Source organism: Pteropus medius, unplaced genomic scaffold (assembly GCF_902729225.1).
Source record: "Pteropus medius unplaced genomic scaffold, Ma_sr-lr_union100, whole genome shotgun sequence".
Classification (NCBI taxonomy): Eukaryota; Metazoa; Chordata; class Mammalia; order Chiroptera; family Pteropodidae; genus Pteropus; species Pteropus medius.
Genome location: NW_024352947.1, coordinates 547,841 through 568,162, shown reverse-complemented (window position 1 = coordinate 568,162; position 20,322 = coordinate 547,841). Strand labels below are relative to the sequence as shown.

General features: G+C 58.3%; 2 protein-coding genes across 2 annotated transcripts in view; one reads left to right on the top strand and one right to left on the bottom strand.

Annotated features, from left to right (window-relative positions):
* Window positions 1-349: 349 nt before the first annotated feature.
* On the bottom strand, window positions 350-20,191 carry GNPAT (glyceronephosphate O-acyltransferase). Its single transcript, XM_039850329.1, is given in 17 exon segments — window positions 350-658; window positions 1,546-1,607; window positions 2,106-2,199; window positions 2,282-2,381; window positions 3,446-3,586; window positions 4,296-4,375; window positions 5,673-5,915; window positions 7,960-8,183; window positions 9,307-9,437; window positions 9,554-9,705; window positions 9,954-10,029; window positions 10,244-10,371; window positions 12,459-12,588; window positions 13,619-13,762; window positions 13,764-13,796; window positions 15,096-15,278; window positions 19,954-20,191. Coding segments are annotated over 17 exon segments (2,043 nt in total). The 5' UTR covers window positions 20,032-20,191; the 3' UTR covers window positions 350-614.
* Window positions 20,192-20,261: 70 nt separating this feature from the next.
* The window catches only part of FSAF1 (40S small subunit processome assembly factor 1), an 11,909-nt gene continuing 11,848 nt past the window's right edge, over window positions 20,262-20,322 (top strand). The window contains exon 1 of the mRNA XM_039850345.1: window positions 20,262-20,312. Within this exon, the coding sequence (XP_039706279.1) occupies window positions 20,262-20,312 (51 nt within the window). The remainder of the gene's footprint in view (window positions 20,313-20,322) is intronic.

Sequence of the window (20,322 nt, the reverse complement as noted above, 5' to 3'; positions counted from 1 at the left end):
TTGCAAAGAAAGACATGCCACAGATAGCTGAAGTGATGTGGCAGCCCGGAGGCAGTTAAGGGACAGCTGGGGTAGGGGGACAGGGCTGTCCCGCACAGCGGCAGGGCCTCGTTGGCTGTGGGTTTTGCGGGGGCTCCGGGTCCCTCCCGCGTCCAAGATGTGCACCTGGGGGGGGCTGGCGTGTCTGCACCGTCCCCATCCAAGGGCGTGTGTGACACATGCCCTTCCGGTGGCTTCAGCAGCCACACCCTCAGTGTCAGTGGCTGCACTTTCAGAGGTCAGTGCAGAGGTCACAGAGGTCAATACCAAAACGGACTTGGAAAATGGCAGTGAAACGGGCGGGGCTTTGTTTTTCCAAACACGTTTCCAAAAGACTGTTTTATTTAAACGCTCACAGAGTTGGCTACAAACGCCTTCTTAGCCACTGTGGCGGGGACAGTCACACTGACTGCTTCAACTGGCCGTCTCGTCCTCTCTCCTGAGCCTGCCACCACAAAGTCTTGGGGAGCTTGGGCAGAAAGATGGGTCTGTTCCTCCACGTCTCCGTCTGCTGAAACAGTGTCCTTGGCCGACCGCGGTCCCGTGGCCACAGTCCCCACAACTGTCCGCAGTCGTTAAAGTTTGGCAGGGGCTGCTCTCCTGACTGCTGTTTTACCACCTGAGGTGACAGAGAGAGAGCGCACGACACGTCACCGAGTGTGCCCTTGTCCAACCACCGTGAAGCCACTGGCAGGAGACACAGCGAACGCCCATGCAGATGTACAGGCTGACGAAGCACCAGTGGAGACACGGGCCCCTTCGCGGGAGAGCAGCACCTCGCACGGCCAGCGCCCCCGGCCAAGGGCCGAGGCAGGACTGAAGCCAGTCACGGCTTCCGGGCTCCAGGTCTGCTGTGTGCGTGTTCACACCACGCCGTTTGCTTCCCGTGATGAAATCAGTGCCTCCGCCCTCCCAGGACAAGGGGAGACCCACTCGGTGACCCAGCACTGCGCTCAGGGCTGCCACCCCCCCCATCCCCGAACCGCGCTGTCGTCCCAGTGCGAAGCGTTCCCGGCCGCTGTGGCCCCTGGCGTGTCCCCGGGCATCTGGGTGCAGGTTGGCAACCGAGGCTCTGACCGGGCCCCAGCAACAGCGCCCGCCTCCTCGGGCGGGGCCACCTCTAAGCTGAGACGGTCTGCAGGACGGGAGGGTTGGCTGTGCTACCAGATGTGACGTGGACACTGACCGACCCCCTCCCCTGGGAGACAGCGACCCCAAGGACAACACGGGAGGCCTGCGCTTGACGCGCACAAGGCCAGGTGGGGTCCATTCCGGTGGGGCTGGTCACCTTTGTCGTGACACTGCCCACTGAACGCTGGTGGCGTCTGTCCGCTGATTCTTGCACTTTCTCCTAGTTCCCCTGGGGAAATCCTAGTGACACAATAGTCCCGTTTACAGTAAGGCTCTGCCGCTGCCCCTTTCGCTAGCGCACCTGCTGTCCTGCCGCGCGCGCTGGCGAACGCCCCGCGGACCGCGGACCGCGGCCCTGGACTGAACTGCACTTACCGAGCGTTTCTTCCAGTTTACTCGTGGCCGGTTCGTTCACATTGAACAGATACTCGTTATCTCTAGGGGAAGAAGTGACAAGCTGGCTGAGCGCGAAGCCGCGGAGAGCGACTCTCGGCATCCGGGACTATGGCTGCTCTCCCACGGGGCCGCACGGCCCTCGCCCCGCCTGTCCGGCGTGCTGGCTTGGCCCCATCCCTCTGGCCACGCGGGAGGCCCACGCTCTCACGCTCGTTCACTCAGAAGAGTGAACACTGAGCTGCCTACACACACGCGTGTCTTCGCGCATTATGACGCGGGAGCACATAAGTGCGCGTGCACGCACACACTGCACTCCCCCAAAATCTTTCTTATAATCTATACATTTCCCACCTTAAGCCAAAGCCAAAGTGCAGGCCCGAAGCACGTTCTTTGCTCCGATGTCGCCGTAATTCAGTCACGTAAAATCTGCAGGGTCCCCCCGTGGTGACTTAACTTCCCAGGAGGGGGGTGGGCACGCGCAGGGTCACGCAGACTGGACCACGCGTCCCGCCACGCCTGGGGGGGTGGCCGCTACTTACACCTTCCTCTTCTCCACCATACCGAGCCGCACCATGGCCGCGAGGGCGTTCTTCTGCACGTCGGAAGACAACACGTCGTAACACTGCGAGGCGCCTACAGCAGGTGGAGGGACAGTCAGCGGACTGCTTTTTGTCCTAAACCAAAGGACATCACCGCCCTCAGAGGCGTGACTGACCTTGATCGAGAAGCTGGCTTGTGAATGTTCTAACTCTGGCCAGGTACTGCTTCTCAGTGAAGTAGTCTTCCCGCTCCTTCAAGAGGTATTGGCAGATTATCTGAGTTGATGAGGCAGGAGGAGAGGAACAGGAGGAGAAGAGGGACAGTGAGAAACAACAGGACAGCAAACAGGTGTCATCGCCCATCTCAAGAGAAGCGCACGTCGCATCAGAGCAAAGCCCTGCACAGACCAGGTGCAGAAAAGCTGCAAAATTTCAGGAACTTTCTCTTGGGCTCAGATCACTCTTTACAACTAGAAAAAAGAGTCTGAAATAGTATTGACATTTATTACAATGTAATTTCTCACTTGAATGGGTCCTAAGTTAATTACTCTCAGCCTAATACACCTCGTGTTGCCTGGGAAGAGAGGCACCAGATTGTTAACTTTATTTCTTCCCTAAAAACACCTAACAACATGCGAGACCCAAGAACATTTGATGGTTTCTACCTAGACAGGTAGAAACAGAACTTATGCAACACCTACTAAGCGTCAGACGGGGGGCGAGGGAGCCGGCGTGAGCTACGTCATCAGCCGCAGCTCTGCTCGGCCAGGAAGTCGGTCCTGGGTGCCCCCGCCCAGCGCACAGGGCGGACGGCCAGAAAGTCCCCCTCTCACAAAGCTGCATGGGGCCCCGACGCTCCCCCCTCAACCCCTGCTCCCCTGCACGCTGGCACACTTCCTGCGGGACGTATGTGCCGTGCCTGCCTTTAACGGCTCCTCAGAGAAGCCCTTCCAAGGGCCTGCACTTGAACTTTCCTTTCTCTAGCAACATTAGCATTTACTAAGCGCTAATTACATAGTAACATCATAACAGGCTATGAATCGGTCAAACGTTGCATTTACGAAGTGCCTACTATGTATCAAATGCTCTGCTACATACAGGAAACAAAAGATGTCAGATACGGTGGGACGTGCTTGGTTTGTAACTGTTATGCTCACTGCGTCCCTGAGCTATCATCCTCCTGGGCTGTAGGGGACCTAGCCCCTGCTGCACGCAGAAGGCGGGTGTCCCCTGAGAGGTGAGGTCCCTCACCCTGGCGGTCTCCAGCTCCATCAGGCGGAAGCAAGTTCAGGGCGGCGCGTTCCTCACCCGGAGCCGGGAACGCGGGCGAGGTCACGTACCTGGTAACACTCCACGAAGGGTTCAAAGAGGCCTCTTAAAAATTCTAACACGGTGTCTCCTTTCTCCGTGACGAGGATGTTCCCCGCCGCCACGTAAATGGTTTCAGTTTTACAAAGCAGGTAACAGCCTTCTTCAAAGTCCTGGAAGGGGGCGGAGGAGACAATGCACCCACTACACGAGGTTGACGGGGACACTGCTGCCCGCGGCACCAGAATGCCAGCCAGTTCCATGCCCCGCCCCCAGACGGCGGGTTGACAGACAGCGGCCAGAGCCGCCTTTATTCCAGCACTCAGTGTGCTGGGCCCCAAACACAGCAATACACACAAGACCGACGAGCCTGGGGACTCAGCCTGTGTGGCGCATTTTCTTTTGCCCTGCACAGCCACACTCCCTAAATCTGAACAGGCGATGCGCGCGGCGCGGCCTGACGGGCTCAGAAGCGTGCTCACGCTCCCCACGGCAGCAGCCTGGCCTCTCTGCTGTCTGTGCGGCCCTCCCTGTCCGGCTGTGAGCCCGACCCGCATCGGTGTCTATGCCACAGGCAAGACGCGCCCTCCAACTCCAAAGCAAAAGGCCCGGCTCATTCCAGCAAGTGGCGAACGGGCGCACGTGTGCTGGTTGGTGCGTCTGTAACAAAACAGCGGCTGGCTCACAGTGACTGCACGAAAGGTCCAAAAAACAACCGCCTCCCTGCGCCCCACCAAATACTCCTCAGTCACTGGTCAACCTTGACCAAGAACCAAACTAGTCTGAACTGTGAGTGTCCCAGCCGTCGCCCCCACCGCTGCACGCGGAGCCACCCAACAGCCCAGACCCCGCCCGCGCTCGCTCGCCCCACGGCTGCGTTACCTTTACTGTGTTTCCTGGAAAGAAGATGAACTCATCCGAAAACATGTCGCGTAGGAAGCGAAAGCAACTGTAGATTTCCTCTGGAAATAAATTCACGACATGTCAGTTGGGTTGTGCCATCGAGTCTGCGACAGTGCAGAGTAGCACGTCACAGGCGCGTATGCTATTCACACATCGGGGACCAGAATTAAGGCCCCTTGTGGAAGCTGTGACACGCCCAAAGTTTACCTACAGAGCAAATTACAGTCTAGACGTTTTAATGGTTGAATCTAAATGACAAGCAAGCCTGTCATCAGTCAGTCTGGAACAAATAAGATGCCGTGCGCCTCAGAAGCCACAGCCTTCACGTCCCATCACCAGGATCCCCAGTAGAGGACAGGGGCAGGCTTCTTCACTCCCTCCTGCGTCCCTCTGTCCCGCTGTCCTGCACACCAGACCACACCAGCACACGGTGACAGCCCTTGATCTGCGGACACCGACCTTGCCCGCCTCACCTTCCTGACCTGCACTGCAAACTCTGTCATTAGGAACGACCCATACAGGTAGACAAGAAGGTGGCCTGCATTTCGGGGCGTCTGGCAACCCTCGAGGACCATGTGTGTGCCCCTAGCTGGAGATGGCTTCTGATGTAGGAAGCCTTGGATAGAAGTGAAATCGAGGTCTGTGTCTCCATGTCCTGAGCTAAGTCATCTGAGCTCTCTGGGCCACCTGTCACTCACAAAGCGAGGGGCCAGGCAGGGGACCTCTGAGGTCCCTCTGGGGCTACGGGTCTGTGGCCGAGCCCTGTGCCTCTCCACAGACTTTCCCTTAGAATGCCTACAGAGCTTTGAAAACCAAAACCAGCCAACGCCCGCCCATGCCCAGACCACACAGCGCCTCCGGGCGTGGGGCCGGCCTCCAGGAAGCCGTGGCCGGGGCTGCAGGCCCTGTGAACACACACTGGGTCTTACTCACACTCCCGTGAGGAGTGCAAAATGCTGCTTGCTGTGTCTGGGACGCCCTCCCACCCACGCAGTCCGCTCCCATCAGCTGAGGGACCTGTCACGGCAGAGAAGGGGCCTCAGCCCGGGAGGCAGAACCAGCCTGTGCCAGGGTCCGCCCCTAGGCAGCCATGCATCGTTCTAGGCCCAACTCTCCTTATAAAAGCAGTGGTTTAGATTACATGGCTTCTTAGGTCCCTTTCAAGTCTCAAATTCTAAGCAGATGGCCTTGTCTTTGGGGGGAAATCCTAAGTTCTGAACGCCTGGGCCCACCCCGCCGGCAGGGGGCTGCGGGCGTGCACTGCCCTGGGTGGCTTCTGGGTCACTACCGCCCCCCCCGCCCCCCCCTCCGGACGGTGGCCTCTTCAAAGCTGAAGAGCACGTTCCCCGCGGTTACCTTTCCTGGCCCCGGGTGTCATCTGCAGAGCCAGAGCGACGAGCGAGGGGCGGACGAACACGTTGAGCAGCTGGTTCCGGTACGCCGAGCACATGAGCAGAGTGACGTGCTGCAGGAGCAGGCCGTCCACCACGTCCGAGTCTGCAGAGGCCACCCTCAGGACCACGCGGTCGTTGGCCAGGCTGGCGATGTTGGAGTGCAGAAGGATGCTGGCCTGGATCACGTCCTCCGCCGGCTCGTTCTCTACGCACAAGAAGGGCCATTCAGGCAAACGGCCGCGCAGCGGGACGCGCCCTGCCGGAGGCCCAGGCCCAGCGCCCGCCCACACCGGCGCCCGCCTGCCCGGGCACGGGCCCCGTACGGGCTCCAGGCTCCGCCCGCTGGGCTCACGACCGCGCGCGAGGGCCGTTTCTCGAGAACTCTTCCAAAAACCACTCTAAGGACACGTAACGCTGTCTTAGCCACTTTGCAACCAGCGCTTCTTCAGGAAGCGAGGTGCCAAAGTCTCGTGGGAGCAAGTCACTAGGTCGCGTATCTGTGAACTTAGCGTGTGCCGTTAAGACGTGCCCCACGAGCGCACACATGCACCCCTCGCGTAGGCCCGCTCTAAGACGACGACTGTCGCTTTGCAACTCTGCAGGTGAAGCAAAGGGCGCCCAGACGGGGTGGGACGCCGAGGAGGCCGCCCACATCCTCACGCCACTGGCTCTAAGGGGGTGTGTCCAGAACAGGGCTTGGGCGCTCGTCAGCGACACCGCCGCGGCCTGGGATGCCCCGGCAGCCAGCAGCAGAGGCGTCGTGGCGGGGTGGCAACAGCCAGCAGACATTCTCGGTGACGAAGCTCATTCGACTGCAAACATGAGCCAAAGCCTAAGCCTGCTGACAGGCGGGCCAGCGGGCACTCGGACCACGAGGCCAGCAGCAGCCCCGCAAGGCCGGTGCCGGGGGGTGGGGCTCTCCCTTCGGACCCCAGAGCATCCATTCTGCTCTAATTCGCCCTGCCTGAGCTTGCTCAAGGGAATGACACAGTGCGTGACAATAGCACGTACATGTTGCGATACGTGCTACACACGTGATACACGATGCTCTGTCGTGACATACGTCACGGAGAACTGGCCACGAGAGCTCAGGAGTAGGGGCTAATCGAGGGAAAAAGGAAAGAGTATACAGAGCACCCTTTTTTTAAATATATTTTTTTTCTTTTCCCGAACCCTAACCCTAAAGAGCACCTTCTAAATTAGGACCGATCTCAAATCACCCCATGTTACTCTGCGCAGATACTCACTGGCTCACGTTACAGTGACGAGGCATTTTCGTGGCCGAGCAGATACCCTTAGCTATGGACTGGCCCCATGTTTACCCCACCTTGAGAAAACGAAATCTTAGAAAGAGGCGCCTGTTTTCATACGTTCCTCGGCCAAACAGGTAGAGGAGCTTATTTAGCAGACTGCCCTCTCTCGTGGCTGTCCACCTTGTGTGGCAATTGACTTGCCGTCTGTCTCCTGTTGGACCCCTGCAGTACTGAGGTCACGTGTCTGACCATCCTTGCCTCCCGCCCCCCGCCACTGCCGTCAGGACCCTCGTGGGCATTCTCGGCCCCTCCGCGGCTCTTCGGCTCGGCCCCACTGGAGTGTTTCCCCGCGTTCGCGTGTGACCTGCTCGCCCGCCCTCCTCACACCGGGGGGACCTTCGGACCGGGCTGCGCATGGCTCGTCTCTGCCCCCTGGCGGTACCAGCCCCGAGCAGCCGCTCACGACAGGTAAACGAGCCAACATGGGAACCCGACTGCAAATCGTCCCCTGGTCTCTAAAGGACCACAGTGGCCACTGCAGTCTACAATTTCACATCAGAGACTGACAGCGCGTAAGCTCACACACACCCCCACACCCAGCAGTGTTCGTGACTCCGATAAGCCTTTTACAAGCTGTCATCGGAGAAACGTCCTACGAGGCCAGCCCTCGATCCTCGCGACGCGGCCAACGCCACGTGGTTTAAGAAGCGGAGGTGCAGGGGGCCATGTGGAGCGCAGAAAGGTCGAGTGTCTGTTCTCCACTCGGCCGGGTCCCAAGCCCTCTTGGGACCTAGGACAAGGACGTGGAAACCATTCTTCTCAAATCATCAACATGCTGAGTTCAGTGTCCCACAGTGATAAAAATAATGAGGTTTCTCTCTCTCCCCGAGCTTTGCTCAAAGTCCTATGTAGGTTTTTCATGCCCAGGCTACACCTTTTCCAAATTAAGAAGTGGAAAAGGCCAGCGCTCTCCCGACAGGTGTCCCCCGCACACACCTGGCCACGCGAGGAATCCCCCGAAGGCCTGGGCCAAGCCTCGCAGCCACACGGTCTTCTCCACCAGAGCGTCCAAGTGCAGGGACGGCTGGTTCTGGAGCAGGACGGTGACGACCAGGGTCCACGGGCTCAGCACCAGGTTCTGAATCTGCAGGAGCTGCATCCGGTAGGCGACTTCGGTGACGAAGGCGTGCATGTCCTCCGACTGCTTCTGAGGGATGTATCTAAAAGGAAGGACAGAACGGGTCACGGTTCGGCGACCGAGACACGCAAGGGAACGGGACACGGGACGTGGCAGACCCGCCGGAGGCTTCTCGTACTTTCTGCCGAGGGCTCCCAGGTCCCGTGGAAGGCCCTCCTTTGCTTGCTCTACCCATCTGCAGGGCTGGCTCTTGCGAGGTGATAGAAATACTCAAGGGAACAGGGTCCTATTATCCCCGGTTCTGGGCAAAAAGCTTATGTCGCTTTACAAACCGAATGCCACTGTGAGGGCTGGTCACACTGCCGCCCTCTCCAGACCCGCAGCACCTCGGACGTGTCTTGCAGGACGCGTGCGTTGGGTTACAGAACCACCGTCCACGTCTGCGCAGGGCAGGCAGCTGCCCGCCTGCCCGCCCCGCCGTCCTTCTGAGCAGCGTCAGGGCCCTGCCAGGCACTCTCGCCTGAGGGACTCTTCAAGCAGGGGTCAGATGGAACCCACACGGAGCTGGCTGGGCAGGGTACACACCCGACCTAGAAGCAAGCCACGCGGTCCACCGCAGCCAGTGACGGCGCCTGGACTATGGGACACAGGCTGACCCGACTAGAGAGCTACAGGGAGAAAGCCTGTGGCAGTGAAAAGCCGGCGCCTGCTCCTGACGGCTGACACAGCTGCTGGCGAGGCTGGGGCTGCAGCCGCGTGGCTGGCCGGCGGGTGGCTTCCACCCCGCTTGGCCCCTGGGGCCCTGACCGTGCGTGTAGCACGCCCGCACCCTGCAGGGACCGATGCACTTCCTGGCCCAGGACCACAGCCTTTCGAGGTCGGGGACTCAGCCACATCCGTCCCATTCCGTGCGCCGCTGTGCCCACATGCGCTCGTCAGTGACGCTCCTCCCCCCACTTCTGTGTCGGCCAGACGCCAGGTCCCCTGAGAAGAACGCACCCTGGCTCTGCGCATTTGACACAGGTACCCCGCGGCTCCCTGTTTGGGGAACCATGTGATTCTTCTTTCACGGAGGCTTTCTGACCCCCGACATGTTATCTCCAGTGACCCAGATCCAGTCCCAGAAGTGCCAAGAGAGTCACAGTTCACACTTCCAGATTTCCACCCCTGAGTCGGAATCGGTTACGAAAACACCGGCCTTGCACCTGGGAACCAAGTTGTAGGGGCTCCGGCTCATCCTCCCCGCCGCCAGAGATCGGAGTGACACGGGCTCTCCGAAGTACACGTAGATGTTGCCAAAGTTCTCCGAGAGGATGCGCCTGGCCTTCAGCAGCCCCTGCCAGGGTCACGACAGGGGAAGAGAACACGGGGGTCAAGTCAGCAGCCGCTGGCGTGCAAAGCAGCGTTTCCTCTGCTTTTCAATGAAACCAGGCCCGGCCACCGCGTACGTACTGTTGTAGATTCCCTCGGCTTAGGGACCCCTAGAAGCTCATACGCGTAGAGAGTTTCTTCCAATATCTTATCGTAACTGATGCTAATGGGAACGAGGTAAGTATCAAAAACTTCTCTTTTGAAAAATGGTTCCATCACGATGTTCAGCAGACCTGTAAACACAGGGAGAAATGGTCTCCGTGAATACTGCAGAGTGGAGAACTCAAGGGCCTATCGACAGGGAGGCACGAAAAGTGAAGCCTGTACACTAAGCGCAGAGACGTAAGCAGTTGAACTTAGGGACAGTCACACTTATGAAGAATCTCTCGCCAAAAAAAGCGTCAAGGTGTGGTTAGCAGCTTCGATGACGCCCCACCTAAACTTTGGGATTTACTTTTCCTCCAGTCTATAAGCGACCTACCAAATTTAGGAGTCAACGTCTTGGAAGAGCGGCTTCTTGTCCCTTCGAGGAAAAATTCAACAGGAGCATAACCATTCTTTAAAGAGAAAACACAAAGAAACAAAACAAAACACAAAACCCATTGCCTACGCTCCAAGCGATAAATGCTTCTTTCGAGTCCTTCCCCCGAGGCCCGCCCGCCCTGTGCACCGCCCCGACCAGGCCCCGTCCAGAGGAAATGCGGCCGAGCCCCCCGCGCAGAGGGCACGGCGCCGTCAGCGGAGAGCGAGCCCGCGTGCGCCCGCGTTTACCCGCAGCATGGTTTTCACGTATGCCGAGAACACGGCCCAGTAGAGTCTGTCGCCCCCGAAGGTCCGCCGCATGAAGAAGGCGCCCGACATCCGCAGCAGCTGCCCGACCACCTTCATGCCCAGGAAGTCTGAAACGTGGGGTCGGCAGTCAGCGGACCCGGACACGCGAGCAGGTCTCAACTCAGACTCCGTCGGCGGGGTCTGCGTGCGTGAGGCGCCCTGCGACCTTAACGGCGGTCCTTTCTGGGACTGAGATCCCTAAGAAGGGACGCGTAACAGTTATGGGGAAGGGACCCGGGGCAGGTGCTCACTGAGAGGTCACCCTGTCCCCTCCACACGCCTCTGCGTTTACAACCAGACCAGCGGGCAACGCGACCCCTGTGACCACGTCATCATGGGATTTCCTCAGTCCCTCTGACGACAGGCCAACGCGTGTCCCCGCGCTCCGGACAGCCGGCCAAACGCGCTCCCACCGTCCCCGTCGCCCACCTGGCAGAAGTGGGCTCTTTCCCATGGCGCCCCTGGACAGAGCCGAGGTCAGGCGGGGGCGAGGGGGGCTGTCGTGGGTGTGACAGGAGCCCGGCTCGCCTCGGCCCCTAATGTCCGAACAGCTGCCTCACGCGTCCACACGGGTGAAAGCGCTCGAGCCCCTGCGGCGTCACCTCACTGTCACCGCACTCGTCAACAAAGGTGCGCGCTGAACCCCCGCCCCCGCTGCCCTCAAAGACGGGGGGTGACTTAGCTGCCTGAGCGATCCTACAGAAATGAAAGCGCGGACGTGGAAATACGTCGAGCTGTTAGTAACAGCAAATCTACTGAACCGCGACACGGCTACGCTGCTGAAGGTTATGTAGCTCCAAAAACGTTAGGCAGGGATTCGGACTCTGCCCCTGCACCACTTAAAAAATCAACTCAGAATGGATCTGTGACCTAAACGAAAGGCCTAAAACGATAAAACTCGCAGAAGAAACCATAGGGAAAAAGCTTCCCGACGTTTGATTTGGCGATGTTGTCTTGGATGTGACACCAAAAGCAGAGAGAACAAAACGAAAAACAGATAAACGGGATTACATCAGAAGGAAAAACTTCTGTGCGTTACAGGACATGATCGACAGAGTAAAACGGCAGCCCATGGGATGGGAGAAAATATCTTCAAATCATGCATCCGATAGGGGATCGATACCCAGAATATATGACTCGACGATGACAAAAACGACCCGATTTAAAAATGGGCAAAAAACTTGAATATGTCTCTCGAGAAGATATAGAAATAGCTAAGAAGTGTATGAAATGATGCTCAATATCACTAATCAACAGGGAAATCAAAATCTCGCCGAGACGCCGCTACGTACACTGAAGCCAAACCGAAACCAACCGTGCTGGCGACGACGCGCAGAAAGTCGGGAGGGAGAGCGCCTGGCCGCTCTGGGCAACGGCACAGCGGCGCCTCGAAACCGACCATAAATGACCGGAGATGCCAGCAATTCTCCTTTGGGGAACGTGCCAGAATTGAAGGCAGAGACTTGAACAGACATCCGCACACCCACGTGCGCAACACACGCTTCACGACAGCCAGAGAGGGAAGCGACCCAGGTGTCCACGACAGCTGAACGGATACACAAAACGTGGTCAAACCGTACACGGGGAGATCGCTCAGTCCCAGAAAAGGCGTCTGACATCGGCTACGTCGTGGATGGACCCTGACGACGTTACGCTGAGCGAGATAAGCCGGTCACGGAAGGACAAATACCACGTGATTCTACAGACGTGCGGTCCCAGGAGGCACATCCACAGAGACGGGACGCAGAGGGCGGGTGCCGGGAGCTGGCGGGGCAACACGGCGGGACATTAACGTGTGATGGGGAGAGAGCGGCGGTTTTGCAAGATGAAAAGATTCTGTGGATGGCGGCGAATGCGCTTAACGCCCCCGAACTGTGCGCTTAGATGGCGAAGATGATTTTATGTTCTGTGTGTTTCGCCGCAACTTAAAAATAGATCAAAAAACAGGTCTCTTGACTGCCCTACGTTCACTGGTACATCACCAGATAAAAAACGTGGAATCGAGGTGGTGGCGTCTCGTCCCCAAACCTGCACCGGAGCGCAGGTCCGTGGAGGGTGGCGAGGCCGCGCCGCCTGCAGAGCCCTTGGCACGCTGGGCCGCTCCGCTGAACACTTCCCTTTTCATACCTAAAGGAAGCAGAGAGACCGGACGTACCCATCCCCGCCGCGATGACCGGGACAGGCAGGTCGCAGCTGTACAGGAGGAAGGACAGCATCAGGAAGTCGATGTAGCTCCGGTGGCTGGGCAGCAGGACCACTGGGTGCTGCTGGACGGCTCGCTGCAGCTGGAAGGCAAGGGTCCCACTCAACGCTCTCGGTTTCCACACAGTTAAAGTCACACCTCAGATCAGAACGCGGGAGGAGGTGTGTGAGAGGCCGCGCTGACACCACTTCCTGCCTCCTTGACGACCCACGCGACCCCGCTTGGGACGTCTGGCCGAGCGACCTCGCACAGAGCCACAGTGTCGGGACAGGCACGTCCGTGGATGACCGTGGACACACTCGCTGGCACTGCGTGTGCACCATCTCACACCACGGGTCTGTGACCGAGGCCTGAGCCTTAGCTTCCTGCTCTGTGACGGGGTCACTCGCCCGGTAAAGGGCGGCTGGGAATGGAACTGAAGCCGGTCTGACTTAGAAAGGCATGTGGACGGCTGCACCAGACCGCCTGTCTGCAGTAAGAGAGGACGGAACCGTCGGGGACATTAAAAACGGCTCTGAACTATCGAACGAGAGGAGTGGCGTTTCTCTGGTCAAACGCTGGGCTCGCTGCCAGGGAGAACAAGAAGGGGGGTGCATGTCGGCTCACAGGTGTACCCCGTAGGCCGCCAACCTAAACGCCGCCGCTGGCATTGGCGTGCCGTCTGCCTTTCTTTCTGAAATCTAAGTATAACTGACTGACGCAGGGCGATTTGCGATCAGCTAAGACATGGCCAGCCAACACTCTCTGGCCGCAGACACTGGACCAAGCGTCCTTTGACTTGTCCGTCAAAAAGATCAAAACAGTAGGTCAGTAATCTAAAAAGTCACAAGGGGAAAAAGGAGAAACATTCAAAGTAAAGTAGATAACTGAGTAAAAGCAAATATTAGTGGCGAAGCAGCCACGGGACTCCTCGTACCGCGTCAGGGGAGTGTGGAAGCCCCACCTGGTCAGGCTGAAGTCTGTGGTGGGGGGGGGGGTCACAGGAAAACCGGCTCCTTCCAGAGGCGGAGCCCCCTCAGCCGGGTGGGCGCCTAAGGGCTGGGGCGGCTGTGTGTGCGGGGTGAGAAGTCTTGGGGTGACTGAGTAGTGAGGGGCTGACGAGCAAGACTCACTTTCTGAATCCCTTCTTCGTTTATACACACTTTCGAGAAAATCTGTTTAAATATTTTGCTCAGGGTGAAGGCGAAAAACCGGATGGCTCCCAGATGCAGCTTGTGGCTCATCTCGTCCAAGATCTCACACGCCTCCCCTTGGAGGGACGTCCACGGGTTGGAGGGTTTCCTTGGAAAGCTAGGAGGAGAGACAGCAGGAGAAATGTCTGAAAAAGAGCCCAGGCTCTTTCAAACCAGCACAGCCGGTTCCAAATGGGTCGATACTGCGGAACTCAGAAATGCTGTGTCTTAGCCTCGAACGGACAGTTTATTTTCCGACACGATGAAAGTAGATAAACGATCCCATTTAGACAAGTTTAAAGACTCGAAATTGAAAGAGACAGCGTTTCAGACGGTGTGTGAGCGAGCTCACGCCCGTGAGCTCGTGTCAGGACACACTCGGTGGGCCTTTTCGGGGACAGCCACGGCACGACACGTGCCTGCTCACCGCTATCACACGGGAAATGTGGGGTCACACTGAACTGCCACTCAGACTACATCGGACGGCTAGGACACGGGCACAAGCACCCCCGAATCCCACAGGGTAATCAGTGACACCAACGGTCTCGTGAGTAGAGAGCTCTCTTTAATCGGATGGCAGATCATCTCTCTCAGTAAAGAGAACACAATGCTGGCTGTGTGCCAGGACTGTCCAGGGCCTGGAGACGAACAGGTCAGTTTCCGTCCTCGGGGAAGCCGAAATCACCCTTTTGTCGTCCCCGCATAAGGACTTTGAAAAGGAGCGAAGTCTGTGTGCTGTGCAGCTGTCACCCGGAACACCCAGTGGAGCCGGGACACTGCACTGCCTGCTCCCCCAGGAACAGGAGTGTCACCTGTTGTTCAATATCGGGGGTGATAGGGGTGACATTAACATAAAATCAGCCCTTTGAAAGCACGCTGCCCAGTGGCCTTCAGCACGTTCGCAAAGCTGTGCGGTCTCCCGTTTCTCGCTCCATAGCGCATCTTTTTGAGGCCTCGACTCTGTGGGCCCAGGACTGAGGGGCCAGGGGGAAGTGTCTCCTCTTAACTGCATCCCTTTACTTTACGCAGAGGCCTCTGGGGCGGTGACGGAGCAAGACCGGGTGCGTGTCACGGTCGGGAAAGAGCCCCCACGGAGGTGAGCGGGGCGAAGGCGGCTGGCGGGGAGGCCGGAGCAGAGACGGAGGCCGCGGGACGACAGCGACAAGGCTTGCACGAGGAGAGGAGGGACGGTGACCGTTACAGCAAAAACGCTTTCGAGTCAGACCTGCTAATTTAACTATCGTTATCCCATTTTAAAAGCTATGAGTGAACACGCGTCATATAAAATTTGCCATTTTAACCATGTGCAAGTGTTCAGCTCAGTGGCCCTGGACTAGTTCTAGCCCAAAGGGAAGAAGTCGCCGCGGAAGGGAGGCCGAGGGCAGAGGTGAGGGCGAGGGTCCTGGGAGTCACCCACCTGCTTAATGACATAGCGAACCTCTTCAGAGTTGAGAACGCTGCACTTAATGTCGCTTGGCTTGCACGGAGGGATTCCCTTGTAGACGAGAGGCGTGTAGCATTTCATCGCAAATTTCAGGTCGCTGACGTGCCGCCTCTCCTCCAAAATATCTTCGAACTCATCCCACTTTTTGAGCTCCTTCTGTGGATAAGGAGAAAGACAGAACGGAATGTGCATCCCGTAAAAGAAGCTGAGGCAGGTTAGGGACGACCCTGGCAAGGTGTCGCTTTTGCCAAAAGTTTCATTCTGTGACACATGAACAAGAGCGGAGTGTCCTGGTGTTACAGTTCCATCCACCGAGAAATTTAACGACAATTAGGATCGATAAATTGATACTGAATTGTCGTATTTTATCTTTCTATTCTGACTGCTACCTTTGTAGAGTTGGCACCACCCCTTCTGGAAAGCTGACAAAGACAGCAAAGATGAGAGATCGGGCTGCAGACATCTCATTAATTCTCCAAGGTTTCACCAATCACATCGATAAACTATTTTGTCTGCTTCTACTTGGCTTTAAAAATTCAATCGGAGCATGTATCAGAAAGTCAAAATTATGTCGAATCAAATCAGACGACATGGGTGCAAACGAAAGGAAAATCCACTCAAGGAAAAAGCTCCCACGGGAGCTGCGGCCCGGCCCCGTGGGCCTCTGTGACTGCCCTCATCTCCTCCAGGTCCGCTGCAAGTCGGCGCCAACCCAGCTGGCTCCCGAAAACGCCATGTCAGGACACCGAGGACGTCTGCAGTGCTCGCTCTTAAGAGTTTGTTTTTCCGATGATAAGTCACAGCAGTAGTCACGGTTAACGTGCCCAGCTGCTTACTAAGTGTCAGGCGCTATGAGAACTTACATACGTTACGGAACGATCCTGTTTTTTATGCACATATGTGCACGTACGTGGAACAATCCTCAGAACAAATCTATGACAGCTGAGAAGCAGTCTCTATCATGACCCTCGTTCACATGGGGAAGCGAAGGCAGACACGTGGAATCACGCTCCCGCGGTCCCACAGCGGCGAAGGTAGAGGTGTGGTCACGCTGTCACCCGATGGCTGCGCGGACCTGCTCTCCCTCCCCGCCGGGCAGCATGCGGCACGTCTGTCCCGCACCGACAGGCAGCTGTCTCAGGACGGGGCAGTGGTGGCCTCTCTGTGTCTCCCACATGGCCCCCCACACCTTTGTTCAGGCTGCTGCCTCTAACGACACTCGCTGTCAAACAGCTGAGCACCTACTACGTGCGTGGCGTTGCTGGAAAGTCGTGGTGATCAAGGCGGCCTTGGCCTCCCGTGAGCAACCGGGCACACGCCGGCACCGTCGCAGGCGGCGCTTTGCCGCTGCTCACCTGGAGGACACTTCGCTCCTGGCCCCCTCGCCTGTGTGCCACGCCCCAAGTCTCCCCGGCCTGGACCAACCGTCAGCTTCCCCTGGATGGTTGACGGCACCCTCGCCACCTTCCGAGGCGGGACCTAATGTGCTCACTGGACTTACATTTGGCGTCTGCCCTACAGGTCCGCAGACTTCTCGTCTGGGTAGGAAATGCGGCCCCTACATTTCTGTACTCCCAGTTCCCAGCAGGAACGCGGTCACCGCAGACTCAGGTACGTCACTGAGTGAAGCCACCTCCTAAAGCCTCTGATGGCCCTGGGGGTTCACAGGCCAAGCTCACACCCTCCCGGCCTGGCCCGCACCTGGAGTCCAAGCCGGCGGGTTCTAACCCAGGCTGCCCAGCCAAGTGGCCTGGGACACTCGAGAAGTACCGAGGCCTGAGCCCCCCTGGGGTTCAGGATTCATCCGGTCTGTGAGCATCGGGACTGTTTGAAAAGTGCTCCGAGTCACCCCTACACGCAGCCCGCGGTGATTAACTGTCCTGCCCTGTGTCACGCTGGAGAAATATTTACCCTCATAAAACAGAGGTTCTGACGTGGCTCCGCCCCCCAGGTGCACTGTACAAAGTGGAGCCCTGGCAGGGGCGCTTCAGAGAGGCCCAAGGCTGGCCTCCCCTGCCTCCCCCGCCTCCCCCACCCAGCGGGCCACCCGCCCCTGCCTCCACACCCCGCAGCTGCTCCTCCAGGGGACCCGCTCAGTCCCCAGGCCGTGATCGAGAGCCCCCCGCAGGCACTGCTCCACAGGCGGGGGAATGGATGCGCCTGCTCCCTAAGGGGAGGAGGACGGCAAACAAACCCGGCAGGTCCACTGGGGGCACCACGGCCTGGCCGGCGGCGAGATGCTGGACGCTGGCCCCAAGCGAGTCCCAACCTGCAGCGCCGGCCCGTCTCTGGGGTCTATACTCCCGCCTGGCACAGCCTCACTGAACACGGAGTGGGGACAGATGCCACTGTCACACAGGGTTTCCACCTCACAGCGACGCACACACAAGGGGCCTCAACAGCACAGGGAACGGCGAACTAATCGGGAAGTGCTGACTATGGAGCACTGTGTTTGAACAATAGGCTTGCAAACCTCGGGAAAATTCAACCACCAGCTCTGAGAGCCAGTACGAGACTCCTGTAGCTCAACACCAGAAAGGGCACGTCAGGAAAATAAAACAGTCACTAACGAGGAGGGTGAGTGGAGCACTGTTAAGGCGCCCGGAGGAGGTGACATTCGTGCTGGGTCCTCAGCACTAAAAACAGCCAGCAATGCTGGGAACGCCCAGGGGGCCACACGGAGGGGACCGACCGCAGGCACCCTGAGGCGCTTACGGTCTGAGAAACACAGGCCGGGGAGGCTTTATCACGTCGGAGAGGCAGCAGTCCATCTGGACGTGACACATCTGGTCCGTAACATGATAATCCGCAAGTTAAAAACCGCCCATCTTGCCTCTCACACCTCAGACCGAGCACGTCCCTAACTGAAATCGCGGCGCTGCCCTGAGGCCACCTGCTGCTCTCCCATGGGTCCTATGAGCCAGAGGCATCACCATCCGCCCACTCGCCAAACCACAGAAACCAGGAGTCCGCTCGGCCTGCGCCTCTTCCCTGCCCACTGCATTCCAAACGCCACGCGAACGTGCCCACGTCCCGCCCCGCCGGCCTCCCTCCCTCCTCTGGATGACCGCGACCGTGTCCCACCTGCTCTGAGCCCTACGGTTGTCGCACTGGGTCCCTTCCTCAACCAGCGAGAGAGCTTAGCCACTCGAATGACCACACGGAAACCTCGATGTGCTCTTAGACTTTCAAACGTGACCATGCTTAAATGGTGCCCCGCTAAGTTGAGATTTTTATCCTAAGGGTGGGTGAACATGATGTATAAAATTCCCTTAGGAAATATTCTCTGCCTACTTCCTTAGTTTCATTTCTCATGTGCCCTTTATGCTGCCCTTACTCCCTGGTTCCCCCGAACACGCGAGGAAGTGGTTTTCTTACACAGATGCTAGGACAGCCCCCTCTTCCCCTGTCACCAAACCCGTCTGGTGCTCCTTGTCGGCGCGCCCCAGCGCACTGCGCATGCGTCCGTCGCTGCCCTCCCCACTCCGCTGTCCTGTTCGTTTGCTTTCACGACGTCCTTTGAAGTCCTTAAAAGCAAGGCTGGGTCCTTAACTTCTATATCTTGGCCACCGAGAACAGTGACTGAAGACACCGCAGGCTCCCATTGCTGCAACGTTTACTGCAATCGGCAGCGTCTGAAACATCTCCAACGGCACTCTCGGACTCGAGAGTGTTGCGCAAGCGCCATGTGGCTCAGGAAATGATAAGGGCAGCCGGAAACAAGAAAGAGCGTAGGTTATTGTGAGAGTAAAAACTGCAGTTACAGGAGGGTTGCGGTCCAGCTACAGAAGTAGAAAAAGCTCACCTGCAACGACTGCCTTCGTCTTTCATGGGAAAGTGGACCTTTGGTGAACGGGGAAGTGACAACCCCACGCTTTCCTTTAACATGCATATAGAGAATTGCAGTCGATTCACAAACCAGTTCGGGACCGAAAGAGCTAGCTCCGGGGAGCCGGACTCCACAGGAACCCTCTTCCCCACAAACTCCCTCGGGAGCTGCAGTCAGAGGTCACAAGATCTGGGCCGTCGGGAGCAATCACAAGCCCAGAGCTTTACCCATGTCCGGTCTGTGTAGCTAGATATCCACATATCTATTCTTTTGAAACTGTTTTGTTTATCTCGGTTCTTTTCCGTTTTCACCTACGCGAATTCACATTAAAGTCAGAAACTGCCGCCAACCGCTAAGACCTTAATATACCTTTAAAATGCATTCTTTTATTTCCTCTTAAAGTCGATAGAAATTAATATAGTGGTTTCAGAAAAAACCGCTTAGCTCCGGATTGTGCAAACCTGAGAGCTACCAGGCTTTCTCGCCTCGTAATTACTTCATAAAAACGGTGAGTTACCAACAAACCTTCTGCAGGCGAAACCGACCGTTTAAAATCAGGGGAGGCCGCCGGCGGGGGCGAAAGGGCAAGTCGGAGAGTGGCCGGTGGCATTTTCTTCCAAAATGACTCATGCAAAAAGTACAGCGACATGCGGGAGGCAAAAGTGGACGGTACAAATTTCCTGGAGTTCCAAATTTCTCCAGATCAAGGAGCGGTTTAAGCCGTGAAAACTCTATGCCCACATCCGAGCCCGGACACCGGAGCCCGGGAGCCGCAGGCCGGGGTCCCGCGGTCCCCCCGAAGGCCCCTCGCGCCCCGTGCCCGGGCCGGGGGCCCCCGCGGGCAGGAACTCGGCACGCGCGCGCGCGTCTCTACACAGCCCGCGATGCCCGTTGCCTTGGAAACCACATCACCCTTCGGCCTCGGGGGCGGTCAGGCCCCACTACCGGGCCTGCGTCGTGGCCGGGGGGTGGGGTCCCCGCTCCGTTCCCCGGGGCGCCTACCGAGTAAAGCAGCACGAGCGCGCCGGGGCTGCTGGCGCCGACGGAGAAGCAGGAGCCGGAGGGGCTGGAAGCGTCCATGGTGCCGGGCCGGCGCGCGCGGGGCCTGGGCGCTGCGCTAGGCGGCGGCGGCGTGGCGGCTGGGGGCGGTTCTTCCGCGCAGGACGGCCCGACCTCGCCCAGGGCGGCGGCGCCCTCTGCGGCCGCTCCGCCGGACCCCGGGCGCCGCCATCTTGGCCGGGACGGAAGCCGCGCGGGGACCCGCGGCGCGCGCGCAGCGCGCCGAACCCGGAAGCGCGGCCGAGGCGGCGATGGCGCGGGAGCGGGACCCGGCGCGCGCCTGTCACACGCTGCTGGACGCCGTGCTGCGGG